Source organism: Varanus komodoensis, unplaced genomic scaffold (genome assembly GCF_004798865.1).
Source record: "Varanus komodoensis strain SLA01 unplaced genomic scaffold, ASM479886v1 scaffold15, whole genome shotgun sequence".
In the NCBI taxonomy this organism is placed as follows: domain Eukaryota; kingdom Metazoa; phylum Chordata; class Lepidosauria; order Squamata; family Varanidae; genus Varanus; species Varanus komodoensis.
Genome location: NW_025335440.1, coordinates 8,971,161 through 8,992,743, shown reverse-complemented (window position 1 = coordinate 8,992,743; position 21,583 = coordinate 8,971,161). Strand labels below are relative to the sequence as shown.

At 44.6% G+C, this 21,583-nt stretch overlaps 1 protein-coding gene across 1 annotated transcript in view; it reads right to left on the bottom strand.

Moving 5' to 3' along the window:
• DLEC1 (DLEC1 cilia and flagella associated protein) overlaps positions 1-20,462 on the bottom strand; it is a 36,320-nt gene extending 15,858 nt beyond the window's left edge. The window contains exons 1-20 of the mRNA XM_044424991.1: positions 20,373-20,462; positions 19,503-19,643; positions 18,179-18,335; positions 17,394-17,504; positions 15,946-16,145; positions 14,173-14,393; positions 13,140-13,221; positions 12,755-12,842; positions 11,909-12,082; positions 10,959-11,095; positions 10,721-10,813; positions 9,555-9,645; positions 8,625-8,787; positions 7,580-7,772; positions 5,464-5,522; positions 4,595-4,766; positions 3,224-3,317; positions 2,900-3,030; positions 894-1,052; positions 567-706 (exon numbers count right to left, since the gene is read on the bottom strand). Coding sequence (XP_044280926.1) covers positions 567-706; positions 894-1,052; positions 2,900-3,030; positions 3,224-3,317; positions 4,595-4,766; positions 5,464-5,522; positions 7,580-7,772; positions 8,625-8,787; positions 9,555-9,645; positions 10,721-10,813; positions 10,959-11,095; positions 11,909-12,082; positions 12,755-12,842; positions 13,140-13,221; positions 14,173-14,393; positions 15,946-16,145; positions 17,394-17,504; positions 18,179-18,335; positions 19,503-19,643; positions 20,373-20,462 — 2,696 coding nt within the window. The remainder of the gene's footprint in view (positions 1-566; positions 707-893; positions 1,053-2,899; positions 3,031-3,223; positions 3,318-4,594; positions 4,767-5,463; positions 5,523-7,579; positions 7,773-8,624; positions 8,788-9,554; positions 9,646-10,720; positions 10,814-10,958; positions 11,096-11,908; positions 12,083-12,754; positions 12,843-13,139; positions 13,222-14,172; positions 14,394-15,945; positions 16,146-17,393; positions 17,505-18,178; positions 18,336-19,502; positions 19,644-20,372) is intronic.
• Positions 20,463-21,583: the final 1,121 nt, after the last annotated feature.

Genomic DNA, 21,583 nt, shown 5'->3' with positions numbered 1-21,583 from the left:
TATCTCTCCATCACTTTTGGGCTTAACCGTTCAGCACCCAGCTGGCCCTCCTTTTCAGCCACCTGACCCTGAGTTTCCCATCCTTTTACTCCCTGTCCACGCCCGGGGGTGGGGGTCCTTGCCAGGCCCCCCAAGTACAAGTCATTCTTTGTCCTTGGATCCTTCTGCCACAGCAAGCCTACTCACGCCTGCTGTGAGAGAGGCCAGTCTGTGTGCAGGCATCTGCTGTGGGCATGCCAAACCCCTCAGAAGCTGGGGAGTTCCCGAGTATTTCATGACATCACAGCAGTTCAGCGAATCACAGCAGAGGCAGCGCCCCACGAAATCACCGCACGTTACACAGGTGGACTAGCTGTAGGTCCTACAGGTACGACTGCGGTTTCCAGTCGCATGACTTGCTAGTGGCAGGGCAACTGCAGGCATGCTTAGCCAGGGTACTCATAATTTACAATTATACCCACATTCTGACATTCTCCGGGAAGTCCCAAGAGCCAAGCAAGTGTGCAAGTATTTGGCATAAAAGCATCATCACTAGAAAGGTCCCTTTTCCCATTCTGCATCCTCACCTTCCGACTCCATTTTCCACCTCCATCTCTAACACGGTCTGGAGACGCTGACACATGTATGAGGTAAACAAAACCGAGACGCTGCATTTCCCAAGAGGATGCAGTTCTCCGCTGGGAGGCAGAACTGTGAACGGAGAGGCCTGGAGGGAGAAAGCTGAGGGCCAATGCACTTCACTGAACAGCGTTCGTGTCTAGCGCGTCTCCCGTCCGATCCCCAACCACTGGCTGAGTGTCTTTGGAGAAGGTGGCGCAAGAAAACCTCCCGGCTGCAACTCGGAAAGGCTGGGTTGGAGAGACTACGGTGAAGAAGCTCTCAGACCAACATACCTCTTCATCCCTTTTGGCTAAGCAAGCAGGGCTTTCCTGTATTTTCCATTTTCCCGGCAGCTGACTCAGGTTTGCAATCTCGAAAGTGCATAACACTTTTTGTCCAAGTTTAATGAGGCCCAAATCGAGAGAGGGCACATCGATGGAAAGTTCAGGCCCCTATGAAACGTGCACAGAAGAAATAAGCTAATGGTCACTGAAGAGTATCCAACTTTGAAGGCATTCTAGAGGTAAGATTTGGCATGTTCCCACTTACTTGAAACACAATACCATGTGAATCAAGGTCTGGAATTCTATCAGAGGGCAGCCAGGTCAGCAGAAATTCATCAAACAATGGAAAGGGGCCATTATTCAATTTTAAAGTTATATACACAGTTTGCAAGCAGCTAATTCCCAGAATTCCCAGTTGTAAGCAATGTAGTAAATAAACGACGTTGGCTTTGAAGGTGGTCTGTGTAGCTAAAGCTCCAATCCTATGCAGGTTTAGAAAGAAAAGTCTTACAACTCCCAAGCTTTTCTGACTGGGGAATGCTGAGTGGTGGGATTTTTTTTTTTTTTCTGTCTAAGGAAGCCTACACAGGATTGTATCCTAAATATTAACTAACTAAATAAATACAGTTGAGGAAAACCGGGCAAAGGGGAGAATCTGCAACACAAAGAAACCCATTGTGGACACACTCCCAAAATCTCGGTGTTGTCATCAGGAGCCTAGAGATTGCTCTAGGCCTCTCAGTGGCTGCTAGAAGGCCAGCGACTTTTCTAGGCTAATGTTATTGCCTCTCCCTTGGAATACAGGGGCAGGCCTGGCTCCACCTCGCCCGGCATTGTGTTCACACTGTGGTCAACCGGCTGCCCAAGAGGAACCAACAAGCAGGACACAAGTGCAGTGGCACCGCCCACACACGTTCCCCAGCAGCTGGTATACACAGTCACGCTGCCTCTGAGCCTGGAGGCCCTGGTAAGCATCTGGCCTAGCAGCCATTGACAGACAGCCCTTCCCTACAGAGATGCATCCAATCCCCCTTTAGAGCCATCCAAACTAGTGGCCTTTGCAACTTCTCGTGGCCATGAATCCCACCGTTTCAGTATGTGCTATGTGAAGAAGCCCTTTCTTTGAACCATCCTGAATCTCCCACCAATCCACTTCATAGTATGACCCCACTGGGTTCTTGTATTATGGGAGAAGACAAAAAAATGCCTCCCTCTCCACTTTCTCCACACAATATATTTTGTAGACCACTTTGTAGACCTCTATCATTTCTCCCTATAGTCACCTTTTTTCCAACTAAACTATCCCAGAAGTTAGAACAATTCCTTGTAGGGGAACCACTCCACCCCCCTGATCATTTTAATAACCCTTTTCCAACTTTACAATACAACAACTTTCCAACTTTTAGCTGTATTTAGGTTTTATTTCAATTCCTTTCCTAATTACGCCCAGCATGGACTCAGCCTTTTTCACAGCAGCCAAACACTGGGCTGACTATTTTCATGGAGCTGCCCACTGCATCTGCAGGATCCCTTTCTTGGTCAGTCCCTGCTCGCTCAAATCCCAGTATTGCCTCTGCAGGACCTCAGACTGACGTTTTCCTCAGCCCTACCTGTGAAAGTCAGCAACTGCACCAGTGACCTGCTATGTGAGGTGCACGTGCTCTTCAGCTGAGCAACCGTCTTTCTCAGCACACCACTCGCCCTGGTGCGTGCACAGAGCCCTGTGCAAGTCTATAATCTGTTTCTTAGCACCTGCTCCGAACAGAACTGCAGAATGCATTTTTGATGCTTGCAAGCCATTGTGGCATTTTCATGGCATACAGCGGGTACAGGCCCTTTGTGCCCAACCTTTTTGTGAGCTGATGTTTTGTGAGCCGCCCCGAGGCTTTATTGCGATGGGGCGGCATAGAAATGTTTTAAATAAATAAACCAACTTTTTTGAAATGGAACCAGGCACCTCCATTCATTCCTTTCACTCAGTATAGCATGGCATTTATAGGTTTAGATGTTCCCACCTTAAAGTCAGCTTCCACGTGCAGTACAACCGGTTCTGCAGAGTGAGTGATTTGGCAATGTACATCTTGACAGGAATGTCCAGGTTTCCCTCCAGTAATAATGAACTCAAACTTACAGCATTCATTTGCCGCTAGAGAAGACAAAGCTGTTACTTCTACTCAGAAAAAAAGAATGATTACTGTGTTTAAAACAAAAACATTTTCTAACTTCAATACCATCACCCACAAATCCATAATATATCTAGCATTCTTTTCTTATCACAGCAACCTAATAATTAATGCAACACGTGTACAGGTGAGAAGACACAGAGAGAAAAGCTTTACCTAACTTTCCAGTACAAGGTTCAACTTCAACTATATCGCATTCACTGATTTTCTCCCAGGAAAATGTGACTGGGGATTTGCTGTTATTATACATCTGAAAATTCAAAAATGAAAGGGACAATCAGTGACAAGTTCACGTAATCAGATTACTGAAATGACCAAAATAAGTATTTTAGACAGATACACAGAATATCTCTGTAGCCCAGGTATGTGTAGAGAAATTAGATCTGGTGATGTTTTGGATTTCAAATCAAAATATTCTTGCTCTTCGGCATGCTGGCAGGGACATCTGGAAATTAAAGTCTGAAACATCTGCAGATCTACCTTGTTCCCACCAATTTAGTCTGATTTGCTGGCACTGGAGGATATTCATTACTTTGTTGTTGTTGTTAGTTGCGAAGTCACGTCCGACCCATTGCGACCCCATGGACAACATTCCTCCAGACCTTCCTGTCCTCCACCATCTCATCCAACTTACACCTAAAAACCTCAAACAAACCATGCCTACCACTTTCCATGGCAGTTGGAATTATTTCTCCCTAATGGGGTTAGGGAAGTTCCCCCTCGTGATTCATCAAATATCCCTTTCCTCTAATTTGAATCTATTGGGTTGGGTCCTACTTCTGGAGCAGCTATTCACAAACGGTGCCCACCAAATGTTTTGAACTGTAACTTCCTTTCTCCCTAGTCAGCGTGGTCCCGAGCCATTGCTTGCAAGGTGTGATAGGAATTTCAGTCCAAAGTATCTGGAAGGCATCCCAGTTTGGGGATGCTGCTCTAGAACAACAGAAGGCAAATTTACTCTGTTGCCTGCATGACAGCTCTTCCGATCATTGAAGCTGGCAACCACAGTGCCACAAGGAGCAAGCAATTTGGAAATAAGGAGTATAACCAAAATGTCGCCATAAAAAGAAATCCTGCTGACTTAGGATGTCTTCATAGATGTGGGTGCAGTGCAATCCTATGCACATTTACTTGGAAGTAAGTGGCACTGCTTCAACAGGGCTTGCATCCCTAGTGACTGCATTCACAAGACCACGGTGTTACTGTGTAATCCTACACAAGTTTACTCAGAACCAAGTCCCACTGTGTTCGGGGCAGTTACTCTCAAGTAAGTATGTGTGGCATTGCACCCTCTAGTGTAGCAAAACTTAAATTGCTTCCATGGTTTACATTGCTTAGAATGCTTTTGTGCCCATTAAAGAGATGGAAGAAGCAGAGGAGTATGGACCACGGCCAAGTTTTCTCCCGGAGTACGAGTGCCCAAAAGGAGGAGGCCATGAAATGTTTCCATGCCCGAGAAAGCCACTCATGGACAGAGTACACACAGATCCTAAATACCACCAACGGCACTGGCAGAAGTAAACGTACCTTAAACGTTCTCCTAACATTTACACCAATGTAGTGTTCTCCTGGAATGATAATGGCATAGGGTTCCAAAATGAGCTGAAAAGGCTCTGCCCGTCCTTTAATATCTATTTCCAGGGCAATCACATCCTCTTCTTTGCTTTCAGCAATTTCATACTGTTCCGGTTTTGAAGGACTGCATGAAGAACATGATTAAAGCCACTTTTATCATGCATACTTAGCATACATCATACTGTGATTCTCTGCTAGTACGGCCCAATGTTACATGATTACAATAGCACCATCTTTGGCATTTCATGCCAAATGTGTCCATTAACTGTGTGAGTCCTCACTCTGGAAAAGAGGTTTTGAGCACAATTCTAGGGAAAGAGGCCCTATAATTCCCAGCATTCCCCAGACAGCATCACTAGGAATTATAGGCCTTTTTTGTCTAAACACTCACTGACCAGTGAGTGTTGTCCTGCTTTTCTCTCCTGAATGGGGCCAAACTAGGTGCTATTTGCAAGCTTAAGATCAACCCTTTTCCATGTGTTATTTTACCAGGTTTTTCCTTTCTCAGCCTTTCTATATGTTCCACTGAACAACTGCTAAGAGGGCACTGCAGTACAAAAGAACTGGAAAATACCCGAGCTTCTCATAGCATGCTTTCGAAATGCCACACTTTCCTCTAGCTAAAAAAAGCCAGGGAAACAGTTGCAACGCACAGGACAGGCTGTGGAGGATTCCTCGCTCGCCTGCAAACTACTGTAAGGAGTCACAAGTAGTAGTAAATGTTTCATGCAGAAAAAAATCTTCTCTAGAGTCATCAAACGTACGCCGATCAGAGTGCTGCAATGTAAGCACATTTATACGCCCATCACATTATCACTTACCAGGGAAGCTCTGGGATGTTCTGTAACACAATCTGAAGTACACTGTGATACTCCTTTAACTGCAAAGAACATGAAGCCAATGAGGCAGTGAATGGGGTATATAAGAACAATTCTCCAATTTATTTCTGGCTTAGATTTACCTCGATCACCCAAGGGCTGCCATAAATAGAAGCCTCCCAGATCAAGCGGCTCGCCTCTGCAGCAGGACCTGGCAAGGCTGGGAGCCATGTCACACTTTACACACCTGTGCCGCTCACCAAGCGTACACTCACTGGGGAGAGACGGGGTGTCATCCGTCCTCTGACAAGTGTACTTCAAGACCTTGCTTGCTGCATTCACACTCTACCTTTTTAAGTTTAGAGCTTACCAGTTGCCTTTGGCTAGTTAATGGTTAGTCGTTTGTTTCGACTGTGGCACCACATACTTCTTCTCTCAGGGCTCAGGCACCAAATTCTTTCACAAACTACATTAGGGCAGCTGCAATTGCTCAAATTAAGGGCCAGCTCAGGCATGATGGGACATCATTCACCCGCCGATCCGAGGAGGTAGGCTGGAGGGTGGGTGTCAGCAATGTTAAAAGTTGAACCAAGGAGAAGGGAGAGGCCGGCTCACACAGACAGGCGCACTTACATCCCTGGTCCAGTGCTCCAGGCACTAGTCTCCCTTTCTGACTAAGTCAAGAACAAAGAAGAGTACTTGGCGCACTGAAAGGAGGAGAAGTAATGCTCCAGGAGGGGTGCAGGAATTCAACATCCCTCTGAAAAGAACATGAAAAGCTCCAGCAAACTTTATATATCCACTGGGCAGACACACCGAAACAAAGAAATGCCCAGCACCGCTGCATCTTCCTTGCTCCCAAGTCTGTCTCAGGAATAACGAGCGTTGCCAGAAAAAGAATGAAATAAAAGCACAAGTTTTCTTAATTCTCCACATGAAGAAGTACTTCTTTTTCTGAAAAAAAAGAGGCTCTCCCACTAGTCCAGTAATTTCAGAAAAGATAAATTTGCATTTTAATCAGTTTCCTGGTACAGAAAGACATGGGAATCACAGGGAGTTTATAGATTTGTACCTGAAAACGTGTATGGTTTGCACAAATCTACACACTCTAAGAAAAATCACGTATCACTGTATTCATTCAACCTGCTGTTGGTTTATTATTTTACACAAACTACGAAGGCAGGCTCAAGAAGTCTTCAGAGATGGTTGCATTTTTACAAACTCTGACCAGAAGTTCACCATGTATATGTTTGTACATGTGCTCAACTCCAATGAAAAGAAAAGCTAAGAGTTTGGAGTGACCAAAAATTGAGGTTCTACAAAAACCTCAAATATTTTAAAGAAGAACTTAGGCGGAAAGCAAGCTTACTTTTTTCTAGGTATGTGCATATTAATGTTATGTAATTACCTTTATATCCCATCTCTTTTCCAGCTTACAACACTTGGGAAGCCTTCCCAGCCTCCTTCCCTCCCCATGAAATGCTGCTGCTAGATGGGCATAGGAGCTCCTCGAGCAAAATGCAGGACAGGAAGACGGGGAGGTGAAGGCTCCTTCCTCTGATCCTCCTGTCCTGCACGGGATGAGCTTCTGAAGCGGAGGGCTAACCACAATCATAACAGAAGTCTCAGCTGACAGTTCCTCCTCCTCCTCCTCCTGCCTGAACCCTATGGCTTCCCAAGCTCCCTCTTTCCTGACACCCAGTTGTACTACACCTCTGTGAGATATAAGCTAGACCAAAATACTTACATAAAAATGTAGGGAAAGGCACTGCCTGTCTAACAGGCCTGCAAAGCTCACAACCCACTAAACCCAATGTCGGCCTTCTGTGTCATGCATTTTCGTTACCCGAATCAAACACCTAAAAGTGGGAAGCAAGCAACATTGGGCTTGGAAGATTACAGGTTAAGGACAGATGATCTATACCAAACCGCAAATAATGTAACATGAGAAAAAAATGAAAAGTGGCAAGAAATTGATGTTTCCAGAAAGGAATTCATTTGTTTTTGAGAATTTAGTACTAATGAATTAAACTTGATCCAGTAAGTCATACAGCACAAGGAGTCCAAGAATTGGAAAAATCTGGGAAGCACAGTGTGTCAGGAACAAGCAAGATTGTACCTTTTTTGGAAAGAAAGTGAGAGTAAATGAGTGATCTGAATGAGGACTCAGAGTTCCCATGGCAGGAGTGATAGAGAAAGCTGGCTCTGTCTCCAAGACATATTTTATCTTCCTGAAATCCACTTTTCCTTCCAACATTAATGGCTGCAAATTAGGTTTCATTATCTGCCAGAAAAAAGGAAGTTCCACGTGGCTGAACAAAGAGAAAAAAATTGATACATTCAACTCAGCATATCAACACAGGAAAAAATACAGAACTGCATTTTTAGGCAAACGTTCATTTAAACTCCCAAAACAATGTACCTAAGCAAAGAACTGGCTTGCACAAGCTTTTATGTCTGGGCTTACAGGGCCAAAGCAACCTGCCCCAAAGTAAACTGCAGTTACTCATTTTGCATGTGCCTTGGCCACTGAGATCATGCTTCAAGTCTTGCGCATGTCCCACCTGGAAAATGCAATTTGCTTCCAAATGATGGTATATAACATTTTAAAATAAATAACTAAACAAATCTACCCCAACGATGTACCTATCCATCCCCAAAAGAATCAAGAAAAATAAAGCATCCCATATTCAGAACCAGACTAATTTAGTTGCATTTAGCTTCCACTGAGATCGACATGGAAAGTTAGCCACGGCCAACTTTCAAGAGAACTAAGTGCCGCTAAACTTAGGGCACCATCGCTTTGCTCCCCTCTGATGGCAGGAGGGAAGTGCAGACAATAGGAACTGGCACGGGTAGGCAGCCCCAGCCGCGTCCCTTCCCTACTTGCACCCATTTGCCTCCTCTCCAAGGTGCATTGTAGCTCTTGGAGAGGCATCTGACATGGTTCTTTTCACACCAAATTTGAGGGGCGTATTGAAGCTCTGGGGTCAAAAGACCTCCATCCTGAGACTCCTAGGAATCCTATGCCCCCACCCCAGACAATGCGGGAAGGGTACAGAACTGTGTGTTTAGTCTGGAGTCAACTCCCTACAGCATCTCCTACTGCTTCAGAACACAAAAAATTCCTCCTCCTTGTTTCATAGTATGAGCATCGCACATACGTGATATTTCTTAGAACCAGAGTTTTCTCTGCCACTGATTCGGGATTCAAAGAAGTAAAACGAACAAGATGTTGCGCTGTCACATCTGTAAATTCGCCAGGCATAGGGCAGCTTTCTCCACCAGTAACAGATAAAAGTTTCAATGCTATCAGCTGTCCGAGGCCTAGACAAATGTGAACACAGACATTATTTTGCCATCCTGTAGTGCAGGGATGCAGAACTTCTTTGGGCTCCTCAAGGCTACATTCCCTTGTGCAGACACTCCACTGGGTCACATTCCAGTGGAGGGCAGGGATGAAGGCAAAGGGGGAAGAATGAAAATACTCAAGGTACTAAGCACAAAGCTCTCACTGCCACAGGAATTTCCACTTTTTAGAACAGGAGAAAACTGCACAGAAGCTGGGAAACCAGCCAATGATCAGTGGCTTGGGGGAAAGGGAGCAGGGCAGGGGAACCCTGAAGGACCAAATGTGGCCCTCAGGCCTGAAGTTCTACACCCCTGATGTAGCAAATATGTATGACTGAGTCTGTGAATTTCGCAGGGCTACCTAAATTTACTGTGCTTAACTTATGAACCTGCTTTGACAGACGAAGCCTGCACATCAGGGATCCAGGTAGCTCTGGCTGCCTGCTCCAGCTGGAACCATCTCTCCAAGGTCTTCCTCAGACCAATCACCTGAGAAACCTGGTAGCAATCTCAAGGATGGAACCTTTGGGCATTCAAGGCACGCACCAAATTCGTCACGTGGCTTTGTGTGCTTCTTCGTGCCACCAGGGCAGAAGACTCCGGAATGCTCTAGGCACACACCTGCCTCCACCTGCGGTGGGTTAAGAGGGCGGGGTTTGCCTGGATGCCCCGCCCCCAGGGATGCCCCAGCATGACTCTTTCTGCAGCCTGAACACTGAACTCTCAAAGGTTCTAGTGCAAACCTGTCACTGTAATTTCCTTGACTTGGCAGTTGTCACAAACGATGATGTATGTCACCGACAGGACTTCGGGAAAAATGGGCATGAACACTACCTGAAAAAGATGTTTCCGTATCATGAAGATAATAATACTCACAGGTATACAGATAATAATACTTACTAATAATACATTAGATTTATATCCCATCTTTTTTTTCTTTTGCAAGGAAACCAAGGCAGCTTGCAATAAACATTCTTCTCCTCACCAGTTTATCCCCTCAAGAACAACCCTGTGAGGTGGGTTAGACGGAGAGGCAGTGATCTGCTCCAAGTCACCCAGTGGACTTCGTGGCTGAGCGGAGACCCAATCCGAGATCTCGTGAACCCCAGTTTGCACTCCTAACCACTGCATCACACTGGCTCTCCATTATGCCAGTTCTAAGCTCTGGATTATGCCAATTTAAGTGTCACTGTTGCTTTCCCAAAGAATTCTGTGAATTGTTTTATGGCAATGGAGTATTCCCTGTTAGAGATGTGAAACCAGTGGAAGACTGTACTCTAAATACCACCTGGCTTCATTTTCCTTCCCCAATCATCTATCTTACAGTTTCTCCTTGCCATCCAGACTCAAGGTGTTTGCCCCGCACCATCTAAGAGTTGTAATACATGGTGTGTTAAGCACATGCCTACTTGGCCATAAAGACAGCATGCTGTGCAGGTGACCTTTTTATAAGCAAAGGCATGAACAGGGGAGGGGAACAAATCACCCCCCTTCCCTGCTTTAAGCCATTTTCTCTCAACTGACTCAGTTCTCAGAGTTTAAAGCAGGACAGTGCACTGAGATTAAAGGAGGAAACAGTTTTTGCTTCCCTCTTTTAGTAGAAAAAGTTAACTCCTACCCAATTTCTGCTTTACAGCCATGTGGGCAAGCAATCTGTGAACCAAGCCTTTATATGAGTACCCTAAACAAATTTGGAATTTGATAATAAGTAGAATTCAGTTGACATTCATGCCTCCTTTTCACTAAGCCAAGAAGCGCTCATCCCAGCCGGTCTCAGCAATTCAGTCCTAGAACAACGGCCTTCTCAAATGAGCAGATGATGTGCTGAGTCTTTCCTGAGATTTTCTAAACTGGTGCATCTTTTCCATACATGCACCTGAAAGCATGAATTGCAGCACCGACAACTGACCTCAACCAGGGTGGAATGACCCGGAGGAAGCTCAAAAACTGCAGGTCGGATCCCAAATGGTGCTTGCTCCACATAGCCGTAAGTGGCAACAGCCTTCACAAAAGGAAAAGAGAACAATCACTGTAAGATGGTACCAGATCTGAGACACAGATTGCGCTACTGATCATGAGCACACGAGATCAATGGGATTAAGGGCCAGGCAGGTTTTCTTCCTGTTCTACAATACTTGCTCACTTACCCGGAAGTGAGGTGGTGGCCACATCTTCTTTGGCATTATGCAAAACTTCCCAACGCTCTCCCCCTCATTTTTGCATTCGAATTCTGTAAATTTTACCCCACCCACAAGGCAGGCTCCACAATCCAAGACTTGAGGCACTGAAGTAAAACACAGGAAAAAACAACGATGTTCAACAGCAGGGGAGGGGGAGTGTGTGCTTCTCTTTTTTGAGGAAGCTTTTTAAATTCCAAGATGGACATAGACAATTCTAGCCCATGCACAGCGTTGACCAGCACACCTGGAAGCAACAGCTCCGGGCGAAGAACACCACCCTCTGAAGACAGGAATGGCACAGCATGAAATCATCTGGCACTCACATTCTTATACATGTGCTGAGCGCCAAGCAATGCAGGGCTGGAACCACCAGCCTGGTCTCCACATATGGCAGAGTGTGATGAGGAAGATATTAGACATGCACATGGTGGGCATGTCATGAGCGGAGCCGGCTGGAGCCAGGGGTCAGACTAGATGGCCCGGGAGACCCCTTCTGACCCGCTTTGTTTCTATGTTTCGATATGCCAAATGAAGGCACCTTGTAATGTTCTGCAGCACCACTCCACACCTCTGATCTCGACACTTACTATCATAGAGACCCTAACCCAGATTTCCTCAACCTGGTTCCCTCCAGCATTGATGGCTGGGGATGATAGAGAGTGTAATCCAATATATCTGGAGGGTGTCAAGGCTGTCTGCTTATTCCTGAGCTGACTCAGCTCCCCAAGCTTGGCGTGCTTGCTTTTTGACTCTCCTTTCAGAAGTTAGGCTTGTGGGCCTTAGAATACTCTGTGAACAAGTGATGTCATGAGATACCTCTGAAAAGATACTGGTTCGCCAGAATATATCCAAAAGCCTTGTTACTTTAACAAAAAGAAACAACTTATATTCATGTAGACTGGTAACATTCAACTCACATGTCAAGATAGGCGGTGGCCTTCTGCCTTGCAAAGGGACCAGGAGTGGATAAGTTGCTTGCGACTCTACCAGTATATAATCGTCATAATCTGCTAGGTACTCAGGAATAAACTGGATCACATAGTGGCAGCTCATCCCAGGAGCAACAAGCCCTCTTTCGTCTGGGAATTTTCCTTAAAAGGAAGCAAAAGTTCCATTTTAAAATGAGTATCATCAATCCTGCATGTTGACTGTACAGCTGTAGCAGGTTTTGACCCTAGTAACAATGAACGTAGGAATAATATTTTGTTGTTAATGTAAATAAACCCCACTGAGCCTCCAACCTAAACTTGACACAAGTGAGACAAGCGCTGTACCTGACCTAACAACTACTTTACTGCCTACTGGTCTGTCTCTGGACAAAACACAATACCTGGCTACCTGAAAGACCACCTTCTCTCACAGGAGCCTGCCCAGTTCTTATATCTTGCAGAGGCCTTCTTTCAGTACTGGCATCCCCCAGGGTGACATAAGAGTGGCATAAGAGAGGGTCTACTAGGCGGTCACTCCCAGACCTTGGAACTTTCTACTGATGGAAGCATCATTGGCCTATCTGCTGACAGGGTGGAATCGAGTGGAAGCTTCTTCTACAGACAGAGCCCCTCCTCTTGTTCTCTTGCAGAAGTCAGAGTCTGGTTCCAACTCAAAATACGGAAATCAGCAGTAAGGCTCTCTAAGCTTGGCTTATGTTACATTTGCAACATTTAAAACTGTGTCTTTCTCCTGCTCCATCTGGACGCATCTCAAAAATTCTGCTTTCTGTGGAAAATCAGTGCACAGCATTACTAAACCCAGCAAGAACTCACCGAACCCGATGGAAAAGGCTGACGTAGTTGGAGGAATTACTCTGACGCGTTGAGAAGTTGAGGTCATGTTCTGTAACTCCAGAGTCATCTATAAAGGGAGTACAGTTTAAAAAAAGATGGCAACAAGTAACTGCTATAAAACAATTTTGGCTGTTGAAAAGGAGAACAGTAATGCACACAATTTTGCCTCTGAGAATCCATTTGAAGCAGAGGAACCCAGCCTAAATCAGTAAACAAACAACATCTCATCAAATGTCTGACAGAGATCCATGAACGAAAGCTATTTCTGAGGCTGAAATGTACAAGAATGGCAAGAAGGATGAGAAGAGCTTTTGAGGTAAGTAAATAAGGAGAAATCCTCTCTTGCGCAGCGAAAGCCTCTTACCTCATAAACCTGACCAACTTCGTAAGAAGAAAACACAACTGCTGGTGGGTTCGCTAGAAAGATTGGCACGGACTCAGAATTGCTGAAATGAAATGGGAGAATTATAGTACACAAGAGAGGCAATATGACCTCCACATCGACAGTGGCCATAAACATGCTGAATGCTGGTACTCAGCTTTATCCACATAACTCCAAGGGTGACAAAAATGTCAAAATTGATTTTTTTTTTAACCAAATGGTATCCTTTGAAATTCAGAAGCCCCCTAAGCCTCGGCTACATTCATCACTTGCCCAAAAACCCAACACTGGCTCAATCACTAAACAATTGCTCCACTACTAACAAAACAGGTCTTGCCTACAGGCACACATGTTCCTGAGATCTTTCCTGGTTGGTTTCTGGACACTGATGCCACCTGCTCTTTGATGATCCTGCCACTATATTATGGACACTACAGCAGATCTTTCAATGAGGGACTTGTTTCACCTCTTTCATCTCTCTACTGAAAGTAGCAGTTCTGTGTCGAGCTCCCTGCTACCTCTTTGCCACACAGTGTCCTGGCCTGATAATGGATAAATGATCATGGGTAAATTAATAGATCCAGCATGATTTGCTGGGTGTGCTCTATGACCATTTTGAATTTTCTGCCCCCACAAAAGTTTGCTGCATGATGTTCAAACCCAAACACTACAGGTTAATTGTGGAATTAACAACCCACAGTTAACCTGCAATAGTTACGAGGTTAACAGCAGGCTTTTAAAACACAACTTAGCTACAGAATTGGGGTTTAGACAGAAAGTAGCAACGCCCAACTGGGTTAATTATACAAAAAGGTTGCAGAACACACCAAAGCAATTCGTGGGTTAAATAACTGACCCACAATTTGCTTCCATTACATGTGAACATAAACTATTGAAACAGTGTAGGGATTGTTGAAATAATGCATGTGATGTCTTCAAAAAATTTGAAGAGCTATTATATTATTGTTGTTACTGAGAATAACTGTGTCTGTCCTACAAACAACTGAGGAGCTACCTTTCCACCACAGTCTTTTTGACTCCAGCTATCATTCGCTTAATCTTCTTTTGAGGCAAAATCAAGGACCTTCCTCCATGAAGTGAGTTAGGAGGAAAAAAACGAGGGTTTTTCAGGAAGTTGTGGCGATCCTCAAGCCTCTGGAGAAAAGCTCGGTCTTTCTGTCTTTCTGTTCTGGACATGTCATTCTTCCATACTGATTTTCTTAAGGATCTAGATTTCTTTTGCCAGTAGACATGGAGAAAGGAGAAACCTATTTTCATATACAGTTTTGTAAAGGGCTCCTTCATGATCTTAAGAATGATCACACAGACTTTTGAAACTGCTCAACTCATTTAACCCAGAAAACAGAACATCAACCATCATAACATATGCTTGGTATCCATTTTTCAGAGGGAAATGCTGGATCCTTTTTCAGAAAGGCAGAAAATCCCATTTTTGTAATTCAGAATACCCCTAAAACAAGTATGTAACTCCTATGAATACCAAATTGAAAAGCAGACCAGCAGTTTCTGGTAAAAACCTCTGCACATTACACAGAAATCAGTACAAAGAACTCAGTAAAACTTCCTGCTGAGTCATATATTTGACTGACTCCACAACTCATAAATAAGAAGGAAGGGTGGAGCTCTAGTATACCTGACGCTGGACCCCTTTGCTCTGCATAATCGTCTCTGACCACTTCCATTCTTGTAACTCGAATCTCCTCTTGTTTCTCAATATCCCATGCATCTGATCTACTGTATGGATCAGTTCTACTGCGCTGAGTTCATTTAGCAGAATTACTATCCAGCCTAAGTCCTACGTATTATTTTTAAATGTACGTCTGGTTGGATGATACAAATGAACATATAATTATTTACACAACTGGCAGAATGATATTAAGGTTTTCCTCCATAAATTATTCTAGCAACAGGACATATACCTTGTGATGGGAGAATTTGGATTTATTGATCCTGAATTCTACATTCTAGACTCACAGATGGCATCTATTTTTCTAAAATGCATGTGAATCTTTTGAATTGAATATGACAGGAAACAAAGTGACAGACAGCCAGCTTCCTCTACTTCTTACTGGTTTCCTGAGTTTCGATCATACTCATGCCCCACAAACATACACACACACACACACACACACACACACACACTCTCCTAAAAGCAGAGGCAGGAAAAAATGGAATTAATGCTCTTACTAGGAAAATGCAGGCCAAGAAGATAATGGAGAAGAATCTTGCCATGATATGGTAAGATATTTTCCATATTTGCCCTCCAAATATATTCCATATTTGCCCTCCCGCCCCTTGAGATCAGCAGCAGAGGCCCTCCTCCAGGAGCCTTCTGTGAGAGACATCGGGAAGCAAAGTACCCGGAGGAGGGCCTTCTCTGCGGTGGCACCCCATCTGTGGAATGCGCTCCCCAGAGAGGTCCGCCTGGCGCCGTCGCTATTTGTTTTTCGGCACCAGGCTAAGACCTTTTTATTCAAACAATATTTTAATAATGTTTAATATTTATAGGTTTTAATTGTGCAGCTGGGGTGTTTCCGGGTTTTAATTGTATTTGTATTATATTTATTTATTTGTGTGAGCCATCCCGAGGCTATATAGCAAGGGGACGGCATACAAAAACCATAAATAAATAAATAAATAAATAAATAAGGTAAGGTAAGGTAAGGTAAGGTAAGGTAAGTCTCTTCTATGGAAATGCTACACAGTCTGGATAGGCAGGGCTAGGTAGAACTTAAAAACAATAAAGCAATGAGAAACTGATAAGCACCTTACAAAATGGTTTCTTAACTTGATCTGGAATATTAGAAAGCGATGAGTCCAGGGTTAAGCTGGATAAAGATACATCTGGTAGACTTTTCTGTAGTTTTGCAATGTGCACGTTTTCTTGGAATCTGGGAGGATTTGCATGGTCAGAAATGTGCTGTTTAAAACTAAGTATCTCTTTCAAATAGCTAGGCTCTGATACATCTACAATTAAAAGAAAATGCATTGAGAGCACTGAAAACAGAAAGGGCCCAATGGTAGGCCTAGCAACACTTTTTGCAAATTTCAATATACTTTGAGAAACTTTCCAGATCTTCAATTTTTCACACAAGTGGGGAATGGTTTCACACACTCAAACTCTTCTCCATGGAATATGCCTCAGTTGTCCAATCCCAACTTTGGGGGGACAGTCAGCGAAAATTGCATGGAAAATACTAAACAAGCCCATGTGCCATTTCATGAACTTAAAAAGAAAACAATGGGAATTGCCAACACTAGCAAGACTGGATTGGACCCTGGATTTCTAAAGCACTCCATTCCATCCAAAGAAACCTGCCCTCGGTCTTTCAAGGAAGTCCTGAGGTACAGCTGATAAAGGCACAAAACAGGGTCTACTCAGCAGTGGTACCCAAGCTATTGAACTCACTGCCAGGGAAGATTTGGCTGGTTCCCTGTCTTCATGCTTTCAAGTACCCAGGTGAAAAAGCCTTATGTCAATGCACTGTTCAGTAGGGTTCTTAAGCTATTTATTATTCTTTCTGTTGTTGCTTATTATTGGCCCTTGCTCTTAGCCTACTTCTAATTGACTATTCTGAGGGTCTAGTATTTTGATGAAAAGACAGGATATAAATTTTGAAATGAATAAATGGAGCAGGTAGTCTCCTCTCCTTCCACAGCAGGTCCCATCAATCTGAGGACCTTAAGGGAGACCTGCTCTTGCAGTAGGACCTCAACACGTTCTGTTTCAGGGGGGCAGGACAGGCTGGCCTTGGGGCAAGCTGCGATGGGCGTATCTAGCCACAGACTAGAACAGTTGAACAAATGCCCTGTTCCTTTGTTAGCCTTAGGAACTGTAGTTCTATACGGGGAGCTGAGATTGTATTCTGACAACTTAGTTTATAGGGTGAGTAATAAACACAACTGAACAATCAATTCCTGAGGATTGTCAGCACCCTCACCAAACAGTAATTCCCTGTTGCTAGCAGAAAGAAGACTCTTGTGCTAACAAAATTGTACAACACTGCCATAGGATTGGAGTGAGGATCTATGTGTCTTTGAAAGCAATTTCACAGAGCCATTTTGAGAGTTGTAAGAGAATCACCTGGTGCTGCTTGGAGAAAGGAGGGGGGCTTACAAATGCAGATTAATTTCAATAATTTCTTTCAGGTTTAATGATTTGATTCCCAAATTATATCTTTGGGAAAGCTACAATAGATGCCCTGTAACTGTTACCTTTAGGTGCTCGGGTAATAAGCGGTGGGTCCAGGATATAATCTTGAGGGCTAATCAAATCATGCTTTTTAAGGAGTTCATTATCCACACACCATCTGAAGGTTGACTTCACTACAACATTCACATTTAAAGAGAGATAAATATTCAAAGATAAAGTTAACAGTTCCTTGTCATTTCTTCATACAACAGAAAAGAAAATAGGTTGGATGTAGAATCTCCTGTCCACAGGGAAAGGGACTTTTCACAAGAGAAAGGCCCTTCTTGCAAAAGGTTCCTTTGTCCAATTTTGGGGGATTCCCTTCTTTGCACACACACCATAGTTCAGTCCATTCAGCAGGTACATTTGACTTTCTGCAAAGCATTTTCTGGGACCTGGAAGGACTCCTCTTGGAAGAAGGAGGCAGGAATGCATTTCCATCAGCATAGTTAATCCAGTATAAATCCCTTTCCATGCACCTTGTTCCTGATCCCCCTACGCACCTCCATTGTTTTTGAAAGCTCAAAATGCATGTTAAATACATTTACATTTTAATTTTAATGGCTAGGTTGGCCCTGATTCCACATGTGACACTTTGAGCAAAACAGCTGAGTGTTCTTTCTTTTTGACTTTTTGAAAATGGGAATTTCTATTTGTTGCATAAATGCTCCCCATACTAGCAGTATTGAATCCAAATCTTTCCTGGATTAAATTACACTTTTCACCCCTGTGAATCAGAAAGTTAATTTCCCTTTGGCCTGAGTTCTGTCAGCGGGCAATGGGGATGCAAAACTTTCAATTTCCTCACCGGGTGGCAATGCCACATGACGGTAGTCATCTGGAACTTCCTCTTTATATAAATTCAGGATCCTTTCTTCTTCTGCTGTGGCCCGTGCCCTTGCTTGGATGATATGCCTTTCTAACATGTCTGCTTCGGTCAGTCGGTTATTATATTCAGCGCGGACCTGATGTGGTAATCACTGCATTTTTAGTTACTTTGGATAAGCATAAACCTTCAACATGTTCCCAGGATTTCTATAAAGAAACCTGTATATTAATCCTCCAATATGAACTGTCTTGATGGAGACAATAGGTAGAAAAACCTATTTTACTATTATTTTGTATCATCAAAGCTTGCACATGAGTATGCATCTAACAGCAAGATTTGTCCATGGAAAAAGTTGTTAGGGATGTTTTTCTGTCTAAAAATACATAGGGTTGTGCCCTAAATTACAAGCCGCATGGGAAGAAGAAACAGGGAGGCACTATAAACAGCCATGCTAGACTAGACCAAAATCCACTCCTGTGATGGACTGATCAGCCAACATGTGCCAATGGGATGCCACTGCATGCAAACCAGCCCAAAAAAGCAGCAGTCAGGCACTTCCCAATATGCAAGAGAATTGGGACAAGCAAAAGACAGCAACATTCATAGCACAATTAACCAGAGGGATTAATAGCCACAAGATATTCTTGCAGCCCCTAGCTGCACATCTACATCGGAACTAGATTGTTAACCACAAGCTGGGAAAGCATTTTGGTTCCTGTTTCTCAACACATCCTTGACCACCATCTTCCAACCCTACAGCCCTCAGCTGGCCAAAGGTCTCTTGCTCACTTACTTTACCAGTTTGCCATGTCTTCCCTGCTTGTGGAACGCCCTGAACCATATAAAATTATACCTCCATGTACACGATGAATGCCATCTCTCATACTTCCATCAAAGCCTTCCTCCTCAATGTCCACATTTTCTTTGTTGCCTTTCAAGTATCTTCTTAATCTGTATTTGTTAAATTTGTAGCCCAGCTTTCCTCCAACAAGTTCAAGATCATATGCATGGTTATCCATCTCCCCTGCCAATTTAAATCTCACAAAAGCCCTGCAAGGCAGGTTGGGCTGAAAAAGGGTTACTGGTCCAGCATCTACCAGTTATGATCACTGCTGTGTAGGGAAGGCATACAGTAAGACATAAATAATGCTAAAGTTGTTTTAATTTACATATCTGGCTCCTGCTTTGCTCAGGATAATTCTATCCTAAACTGGCACAAAACAAACCCATTCTGTTGGCTCCAACTGTAACATTCAGTTAGCTCTTATCTATTTCTTTCTGCAGGACAATACGGACAGTTTACCTTCTGCAGCTCTTCTACAAACTGCTCATGGTGGGAATTGTCTCCACCGCGGGACTTGATCATATTTTCTACTGTGTCCACTCCAAGCACCTCTGAAGTATACATGTTCTTAAACACACTTGTCAGCAAATGGGAGATGTCCTATAGAGGAAAGAAAGTTGTCAAATATCAGAGATAGGCACGGATAGGAAAATATTTCATGGGCATCCTAGGATAAGGAGAACCTAAATATTTAATCAAAATGTAGTGAGAAAAAAGTTACTTCATCCCATCAACAAAAGTACATGTGACTCAGGAGGAGATTAAACATAATCAATACCAGACTCTTCAAGCAGGTAAAGGGCAGGCTGTGGTTCAAAGAGTCCTGCCTATGCATCTGCTGAAAATTTTCTGTATTGGTGCCAAAACTGTCTGCCTGCTTCTTTTATTTTAGCCTGTAACTGCTTGAGCTTTTCTCTAGCTTTTCTCTCCAGAGTAACTAAACTTGGGGAATCATATCTCATGGCATGCAAGAACTCCAGCAGAAGCATGCCTCTTTGAGTCAGATCCATCATGATTGCAAACAGAGCTCGTTAATTTCTGGACGCTGTGTGCCAAACCTCGAATGGACCTACAAACGATGTTCCCTCCCTTGAACACTGGAAATCCTCAACCCCCCCATGCCTGGAAACGGGCTGTAATCATTGCTTGAGCAAACCCTTTCTGCAGATACCCGTTCTGCACATCCAGCCCGTTTTCCCCTTGCAAGGAACCCAAGGTAGCGTACAGGGACCTCCTCCCCGCATGTGACCCGCACAACAACCCCGCGAAGTAGGTTAGGTGAGGGGCGCAGCCTGAGGGGAACCGGGCCGGGGCCGCCCTTCCCCTCACCTGAGTCAACTCCGAGGTGGGCCTGTGCCTGTACATGGCGGGCTCGGGGCTCTGGCGGCCCCCGAAGCCCCTTCCCCGGCTGGGCAGCATCGCGGCCCTGCGGCCCCGCGGCCCCCGTTGCTACGTCCGCCGCGAAGCTCGCCCGTAGCAACGGCCGCTTCCGGTCTCCTCCTCCTCCAGCTTCGGGGCGGGGCTTGGCCTCCCGCAGGCTCCGCCCCCTTCTCTCAGCCGCGAGGCGGGGGCTTCCCGGGAAGGCGAGGAAGCTTGAGTTTGGGAACGTGAAGCTGCCGAAAAAAGAGGTCGCTGGGCATGTGCAGAGCGTCTTCTTCCCTCAGGTCTTTCCCAGCCTATGCGGGAAGCTGACAGCGCAGCTTTTAAAAACATTAAATCCCCTGGGGGAGGTTTACACAGCAGGCTTTTAAAAATTAATATTCATTGTGGAGTTCAAGAAAACAAAGGGAGGAGGAAAGAGTAAAAGCCCAGCTTTGTTAGATGGACTGGAATGAATTGTGTAGAGTAGGTACATATGACATACACACGAAAAGGAGCAGTCAGTCAAAACAGTTATGCGTAAGCTTCAAGAAGGGCAGATGGAATAGTCCTACAACTCCCATCATCCCCAGCCAACATGGCCTTGGCCTTGCTGTCCTGGAATGTTAGGAGTTGCTCTGGATGTATTGATAACAACTCCCATCTCCTGGCTGTGCTGGAACTTGTGGCTTAACCCATTTCAAAAGCACCAGATTGGCAAATGCTGCCCTGGACTTAAGGCCTTCCAGAGAGATTGGCCTACAACACCCATCACCCTTCACCTTTGTCTGTGCTGACTGATGGGAGTCACAGGGCAGGCAGTTGGAGGTCCACGAGTTGCCCACCTGTGTCTAGGGAAAGCTTTCGGACAGTCACCTACTCTCAGCCTATCCTACCTCACAGGGTTCCAGGGAGGATAAAATCCAGAGAACTTTGCACACCTCCTTGGACTCCTTGCAGGAAAAAGACGGAGGTCAATCGACAAGGGCAAAAGAAAAATTGTGAGTGGAGAAGCGTTCAGAGCCGACTGCCTCCTCGCCGTCATGCCCTGACGTCCACGGAGATGAGCACACATCACATGCCGAAAAGGAGTGGTTTGTTTTCTCCTGACCTGTGGTGCCATGTTGGAGCCATTAGAAAGGGGATTTGGGGGACGTGATTCCATGTCAGTTAATCTAAAA